The 8,799-nt window shown below is 32.9% G+C and overlaps 1 protein-coding gene across 1 annotated transcript; it reads left to right on the top strand.

The window, feature by feature from the left end:
* Window positions 744-3,782, top strand: LOC107627753 (protein DETOXIFICATION 53-like). The gene is made up of 2 exons (XM_021113942.1): window positions 744-870; window positions 2,296-3,782. The coding sequence occupies exons 1-2, from the start codon at window positions 745-747 to the stop codon at window positions 3,700-3,702; spliced, it is 1,533 nt and encodes a 510-aa protein (XP_020969601.1). The 5' UTR covers window position 744; the 3' UTR covers window positions 3,703-3,782.

Here is an 8,799-nt window from a genome sequence, read left to right as displayed (position 1 = left end):
TATTGTCGAACAAAGTAATTAAGTCAAAGTGAATAATAAAAAGAAATAAGTGAATATATTGATGATACAAATAATCTTGAAAAGTTAAATTTAATATAAATATAATATATAAATGTTCAAACTTGAGATTAAATACCCTAGAAAACAAAAACTATACATTCTTATTCTAGTGATGATCTTAGATTTAAAAAGAAGGAATAAACATGTCTTAAAAGGAATGAAAATTAAATAATAAAAAAGTTATTGTTTCCTTTTTAAATGATTTAATGCATAAAAGACAACGATATACCATAAAGATCTAATTTTAAAAAAAAGACCAAATATTTACATTTGAATTCCGCTAGTAAGCCAATAGAGTATTTGTACAATATGTATAATGATTATTTATTTAGTCCAATATGAGTTAAAAAATGAACATTCAGGATAAAATACTACTAATTTATCAAACACAATACACCCATACTATCCAGAATAACCATCCGGATACCAGGGATAATAAAATATATGATATCCTACTGAATCGAACATCTCTAAACCCCTATTGTACACATTGTACAGATACTCCATTGGCTCTCTATATTTCCTCTTATCATTATTATTTTAATTTTAAGTTTTTCATATCAAGCTAGCTTGGGGAGAAAACATCATGCGCACTGGTGCTGAATCTCGAGGAGATATAAATGGTGACACTATGGTGTTGATGTTGGAAGAGATTATTACAATAATGAAGAGAGAATAATAATCATGAGAGGAAGAGAAAGTGGTAATGAAGCAGCTTCCAACAATGGCTTATTATCATTCATTCATGGCCTTCTTTGCCACTTCCATAATCACCTCATTGCTCTTCTCCCTAATCTTTCTCTCTCCGAGGTTTGTAATTAACTTCCTCTCTCATTTAATTCCTTGACTTAATTTGCAAACTACAGTGCTATTGAATATGCAACTTATTAGATTAGTTGGAGTTTGATAAAATTTACATAATGGTTATTATCTATACAATTAACAACATTAGGACATGCTTTTTTATTTAGAAAAATATCCATCATTTATCAAAATTTTTTCGCTTATTTTTTAAGAAAATAATAAGGTAAAGCCATTTCATTTGAACAAATTAAAATACCCACAATCAAGTTCCAATATAAATAAAGAATCTCCAATAATATATAGTCCTGTTTTTCATTTGGCACCTCTCATTTTGAATCTTATATAATTCATCTAGCGAGCTAGTCCTTCTTTGACAAGATTTTTACCTAAACAATGTTTTAAAGGCACTTGTTAAACTTAGCAAGAATGAAAAATTTTAATTTTTTCAATAAATATATTATATATTTATTGAAAATTTCAAATTATTTTCGTATCATTAATAGGGATTCTATGAAATACATAAATTTTTACTTTACATTTTCTCTCTTTTTTAACTATTTGGTGTTAATAGATCTTTCTTCTCTTAATAATTTTTTTTTTATATTAAACACCTTATGAAGTTCTCTTAATAAGATACTTGTTAACAAAACCTATTTTTATATCATATTAATCATGAGCATTTTTTTCATTCTAAAGTTCAAATTTTTACTATATAAAGGCATATTATAGCTAGCTTTGGTTTATAATTCCCTCACATGCCTTTTGCTTATGAGTTAAACTGCAGAAAAAAAAAAGGAAAAAGAAAACATATACATAATAACAATTTTATATTTTTAATAGAAATTGCCAACTTTTAGTACTAATAGGTTACTTTATAAAATTTCAACCGTAATAAACAATAAGGTAATGAACAATATTATGATGATCTCTGATTAGTAATACTGAATCTAATATACTATACATAGACTCTTAAATTGAGAATCATAGGTAATATTTTTATGAAAATTTTAATTAGATTCTTATATTTTTTTTTTTCAATTAAATTCCTATACCATATCAAATTTTGTAACTAAGTCTTTAGTGTGACAAAAACGTTGAAATTAATAAAACATTCTATTAAACTACATAGAATATTTAGTTAAGTGTTAGGTATATTCGTTTTACTTAACGAAATATTCTATTAATTACAGTATTTTTATCACATAGGGACTTAATTACAAAATCTGATATGATATAGGGACTCAATCAAAAAGAAAAAAGTATAGGGACCTAATTGAAAATTCAGTAAAACTATAGGGACTGAAAGAATAATTAAACCTATAAAATAAGGCTGAACAATGTGAAATAGATAAATTAAAATAAAATTATATTATATGCACAATGTTATTAGTATATATTGATGACAAATTCAAACACAATTATTGGTTGCAGGTGAAAGAAGAGTTGCAATCAATTATTAAGATTTCAAGTCCCATAATAATGACTAGCTTGATGATATATTCAAGATCTGTGATTTCCATGTTGTTCTTGGGTCACCAAGGGAAAGTGGAGTTAGCTGGAGGGTCATTAGCACTTGGATTTGCCAACATCACTGCAAATTCGGTTCTAAAGGGTCTAACCATGGGAATGGACCCAATTTGTTGCCAAGCATATGGAGCTAAGAGATATTCACTTCTAAATCAAACATTTTTTAGGGTAACATGCCTGCTCTTAGTTGTTTCCATACCAATTTCAATATTATGGCTAAACATGGGACCAGTCCTTCAAATGTTAGGTCAAGATCCACAAGTCACAAAAGTTGCACAAGTTTTCATGGTATTCTCAATTCCAGAGCTACTAGCACAAGCGCACCTTAATCCTTTGAGAACTTTTCTAAGGACACAAGGTTTAGCCACGCCAATAACCGTGGTTGCTTCTTGTGCCGCAGTTTTGCACCTACCAATCAATTATTTCTTGGCTATACACTTGAACTTAGGAGTCAAGGGAATTGCCCTAGCCACCGGATTGAATTCCATTAACATGATATTAGGCTTGTTGAGCTATCTATTTTTCTCAAAGAAGCCATTGAAACCTTGGCAAGGAACTTCCTTTTTCTCAATATTTCATGGATGGAAGCCTTTGCTAAGCTTGGCATTGCCTAGTTGCGTTTCGGTCTGCCTCGAGTGGTGGTGGTACGAGATCATGCTCTTTCTATGCGGCCTATTACGCAACCCCCAAGCCACGGTTGCGACTATGGGGATCCTAATTCAAACTCTAGGGTTTCTTTATGTGTTTCCATTTTCACTAAGCATTGCATTGACAACAAGAATTGGTCACTCTTTAGGTGCAAGTCAACCCACCAAGGCAAGGAGGAGTGCAATAATAGGTTTTATCATAGCATTAACATTTGGAGTCATAGCATTCATTTTCTTAATGTTTGTGAGGAGAAATTTGGGTAAGCTTTTCACTAATGAGACACAAATCATTGATATGGTAACAAGTGTGCTTCCAATATTAGGGTTGTGTGAGATTTGCAATTGGTCTCAAACAGTTTCATGTGGGATATTATCTGGGACTGCACGCCCTTACTTAGGTGCTAGGATTAATTTGTGTGCATTTTACTTAATTGGTTTGCCCGTCGCTATTTTTGCTACATTCATATATAAATATGAATTATTAGGGTTATGGTTTGGAATGTTAGTAGCACAAATTTCATGTCTTTCTATGATGATATACACTTTAGTAAAAACTGATTGGGGGGACCAAACTAAGAGGGCAGTGGAATTATCTCAAGTAATAACTACCCAAGACAAAAGTGTAAATGATGAGGAAAGAGGGCTAATTAGTTCTCATCCATGAGAATTTAAAAAAAAAAAATTCATAGTTGAAAGTAAGTAAAATTCTTCCTCAAAGATTTGTTTTAGAAATGTTGTGTGGAATTTTTGGGAGTTTTAATTCTTGATGTATACTTTACCTAGTGAAAAGTAATGATTGATAAAGACCATTGAAAATTCTATATCATGAATTATTTTGGATAGATTTAATTTTCTTAGAATTTTAAGTTTATTATACCTGAATGTGCTACATGTTAGTTGCCTCAATTGCTAGCTGATGGTAGAGATTGTAATAGTTTAACTTGTAAAGGTTAGTTCAGTCAGTTAGAGAGTGAATTACTTATGACAGCTGGCACCATCTTATTATATGATGTGCAACTAACCATTTTGTAGCTAACTTTCATTTTGAGACTAAATAAAATAAATTCGGTTATCTTTTTCTTTTCTTTTCTTTTTTTTCCCCAAGCTTACAAACCAATCTCTCTAAAGTACAATCAAATATGCAATCAAATTTCATCTCTTCATTTATCTCGATGAAATTTTATGATGATAATTTTTTTCAATGAAAAGATCAAGTCAAATAAATCATTAAAGGATATAATATGTTAAATCACATTGTAGAAGGGATTCCACCTTAGTTTGTGTTGGGCCAACTGTGGGGAACTCTCTATAACCGGAGAGATTTCGAAGAGGAATCAAGTGAGAGAATATAAGATGAGAAGACACCACATTCAACTCAAAACCTTAAGGTAGTAAGTTAATGGGTCTCTCATCTTATAAACTTCTCACTATTCCTTGCTTTCTTTGATAGGAGACTAACTTCATACACTCCTCACACTTGCAACATTAAGAGTTTGATGCATCAGGAGCAAAAAATCTACTCGAATGATAAAATGTATCAAAATATAAATACGGGTTTAGATACTATTAAGAATAAGTAGTATGACCACAATTCAATCTATTATATATCAAATAATTTTTTATTATTATTATATATTATTCAATTAAAGGGTTAATATAATAAGATCCTTAATTAAATTTAAAAATTTATTATTGTGATAATGATTATAATATTAAGAGATAAACCTTTTATAATTTAATCTAAATTGTTCTTTGGTCATAAGATTATTAAAAGGACATTAATAATTCGTAAAGATCAATATATATTGTGATTTTCATTGGATGAAGATTAATAGATCGCATTTATTAAATTATATATATAGATGGTGCATATAGAGATATGACTATTGAACTAGCTCACTTTGAGAATCCTAATAGTTATAATTACCGTATATTTGTTAATATGATATTCTCAAGATGAACATGATAATAGAGTTTCTTTTGACCTGCAACTATCATAGTAATTAACAATGTATTTATCATACTTTGATTCCGAACACCTAATACCCTAGGGTGCTAGTTGAATGGATATTGGGTATGATTTAAATACTTGTAGAATTAATGATTAGTCAATAAAAAATTCGTCAATTATCGGTAAAGAATTTGAGCGTTATGATTATAATCACTGAGATAAATAAACTATTCTTGAGATTGTTTGTTAATTGATTAATTTTTGTTTAATTTAATTTAGGTTTGATTAGAATTTTAATTTCAATTTTGAATCAGTTTTAAAGTTAGTTTAGGGTTAAGTTTCTAATATTAGTAGATTTAGCTTGATTAAGTTAGGTTAGATTCAATACATTAGGTTTTAAATTGTTGAAGTGTTTGAAATTGTCTAATTGTGTTAATTACTGCGTTGATAACTGTTTTGCTGAGAAATTATTGTTGAGATTGTTTGATAATTTGGTATTTGCAGACATGTCGACAGGTAGAGGTGCTGCAGATCAGGCTGTTGGTCGTGGTCGTAGTCGTGGTCGGGGTAGAGGAAGGATTTCTTCCGATAACTCCGAGACTTTTGGATCCTCTTCCTCTACTCTAACCACGCTGGTGATGCCACAAGTTGCAGGTTTAGTGGACCAGCCATTCATCATAGTCCCTAACCCCAACTACATGCCCTCGTCCACGGTGACGCGCCACCTCCTACTGCTCAATAGCCCACATTCATGACGACGCCACCTCCAAGGATGGATGCCGCGGCCCCAGAGTCCAGCCACGGAAGTGAGGCAATAGTTGATGCCCCTTCACCACCTCCCACCACACGGTTGCGCATTTGGCCTGATGGCGGCACGTGGTAAGTATCACGTTCAATGCTCATGTATTTTCTGTTTATGGTTATCACTGAAAGTGCCTGAATTGTTTCTAGTTTAGTTGATTTAAGTGTTAATTGCTGGTTATTATTTTCTAGTTTTAATGATTATGATTCCTGTTAATACTAAAAGTTCCTAAAACCTGATTCCTGTCTGAATCCTATTTAGTGGATTTAGGTTGATGTAGATTTTTTGTTATTGTTTTCTAGTTTTAATAATTAGGATTTTTGTTAATGATGAAAGTTCCTGAAACCTGATTCCTGTTTAATGGATTTAAGTTGATGTGGATTCCTGGTTATTGTTTTCTAGTTTTAATGATTATGATTCCTGTTAATGCTAAAAGTTCCTAAAACCTGATTCCTGTTTAGTGGATTTAGATTTATGCAAATTGCTGGTTATTATTTTCTAGTTTTAATGATTATGATTCCTGATTCCTGTTTTCTAGATTTAATGATTAGGGTTGATTATTGTTTGTGGGTTATTGTTAGGTGTTTACCAAACCGAACACATGTACCCAGGAGATGACAAATGTCATCAAGTTTATGTACGTCCGGCCTTGGCCCAACTAACACGAAGATCCCCATTGAGACCAGGAAGCGCTGGTTTGAGAAATGGGCGGTAATTACTTTCATTGTTTCTGTTTTAAACATTTTTAACTAGTTTATATCCTCTATCTTGTTTAACTAAATTTAAAACTTCTTTGTTGCAGCTGCACTTCATTTGGGATGTTGACCACGACCTGGCCATCCGGAAGATATTCGACTATAGGATGGGTCGATGACTCCAACAGATGCTGGATGATGTTCATCATGGGCGGGACCAGCGGATGGGCTAGCTCTGACCGGAGGTAAAGAAGGGACTGTTAGCTCATTGGGAGACCAATGCGAGATTCAGACATAGCAATCTTACCAAACGAGCTAACAGAGTATCGACCAGGTCGTCCAAGTACACTGGTGACTCGGCAACCTTCATGAAAACAAAGGCCAGGCTGGTATATAGTTCCTTTAATATTGTTAATAACTTTGTTATGTTATCTGTTTTGCATATCATTACTAGGCATTCTAATAATTTTATATTTCAATTCAACTTCTGTAGTCAAAGTCATTGGACCGCGAGGCTACATTGGCAGAGAAGTTCAAGAACACCCACACGTTGAAGGAGAACAAAGCAAGATTTGCTGATCAGCAGTCTCAAGACCATTATGTGAGTAAACATACATCTGATTATCTTCTGCTATGAAATTATTAGAGATTAACTGTATATCTGTCTTCCTAATCACAGTAACTTGTGTTAATTGCGTAGGAATCCTACATATAGAGAGTAGAGGCCGCGACTCAACAATCTCTGGTGTCTTAGTAAAGTGGGGAGGACGCTGTCGATGGATCTACGGCCTCAATCGTCGACCCCGACGCGGTTTGGCGTGAGACCGCCTCAGCCTCGTACAAAAACTGTGTACACAAGATGGGATCGTTCTTTGCTAGCAGCCTCTGCACCTCGACGTTGAGGTTGTTGTCAGACTCCGCCACCAGTCAAGCCATCCAGTCCGAGGAGGGCATGGATTTGGGGCTATAGGTGCAGGAACTCTAGCGTAGCCTTCACCAGCAGGCTCAGGAGCTTAACGATTATCGAGAGAGGTATTAGGAGATCCTCACCCGCGTGACATCTACGCATGAGCTCAGGCTGAAGTTTAGGGAGTCGCTGGAGCGGATGCAGCATATGGAGGCTCAGATGGAGGTGTTTTAGGCCCAGATGCGCACTGCTGGCATCAACCCTGCTGGTAGTAATGGTCTTGCTGCAGGTGGCAGCGGTAGCGCTGGTAGCACATGGACTTCATCACCGCTTTCTGTGCCGCCGACTCAAGGCCACAGGACTGACGACGATGACAACTACCTGGATATATAGATATTAGGTTTTTGTTGTATTGTTTCATATATTTATTTGATGTACTTGACTTTTATTTAATTTGCACATTGTATTATTTATTTATTTTAAATAAAAATTCTTCATTATTTATAAATTGACCACTAGTTGTGTAAAAAAATTTTAAATTTAAATTTAAAATTGACAATTTATTTCAAATAAAAAAATGACATTACTGTCAGAATTACCGGTGGAATAATCCGACGGTAATATGGCACGAAACAACATGTTTTTTACGCCAACATTACCGTCGAAAAAATCCGTCGGTAACCAATTGGTTTTTCGAACAGGTGATCTGCCTGAGAGTCCGACAGTAATTACCGTTGGACGAAATAAATCCGACGATAAATATTTACCAGCGAGATTTATACCATCCGATTATTTTCGACGGTAAATCCGACGGTACTCAACATTTTTTTTTTGTAGTGACAAACCAACTTTAAAAAGCTCCTCTTTAGGTACTTTCAAAAGCACACATAGCTTTTAAAAGCTATAAAAACAAGCACATGAACTTTTTGATTTACCAAATACAAAATGAAGTGCTTGTATTTTTGAAAAGCATAATCACCTTTTTAAAAAGTTTTACCAAACCAAGTCATAATACAACTTAACTACTCTAACACTTAAGAACTCATCTTTAACCAACTTCTCTTCTAACTAATTTTTGTACCATGACACTCTTAACATATTTTGATATGTTATAAAATTCTTATCTTTATCTAAAAGTATTATTATTCTCTTTGAACCATTATTTTCTTTCGTAAATCATATTTTTAAAATGTGGCTAAACAAATATCTTTTTAAAAAGATGATTTTAATATTTTCATTGGAGTGTACCTTATTACAAATATCACATCTCTCAAAGATATGATATGATAGTTTACAATCTTTATTTTTTGAACTAACTTTTGAAGTTGAGTTACTCACTAATGTCAATGCTAATATTATTTTAAAATTAAAAGAATTTAACTCAATAAAAAAAATATTTTAACTAG

The sequence above is a fragment of the Arachis ipaensis genome, chromosome B02, assembly GCF_000816755.2.
Source record: "Arachis ipaensis cultivar K30076 chromosome B02, Araip1.1, whole genome shotgun sequence".
Lineage (NCBI taxonomy): Eukaryota > Viridiplantae > Streptophyta > Magnoliopsida > Fabales > Fabaceae > Arachis > Arachis ipaensis.
This window is presented reverse-complemented; position numbering and strand designations above follow the sequence as displayed.

Coding starts and splice junctions, on each gene's coding strand:
- LOC107627753 (XM_021113942.1), top strand. CDS start 745: ATGAGAGGAAGAGAAAGTGGTAATGAAGCAGCTTCCAACAATGGCTTA. Junction 871..2,295: donor CTAATCTTTCTCTCTCCGAG/GTTTGTAATTAA, acceptor TATTGGTTGCAG/GTGAAAGAAGAGTTGCAATC.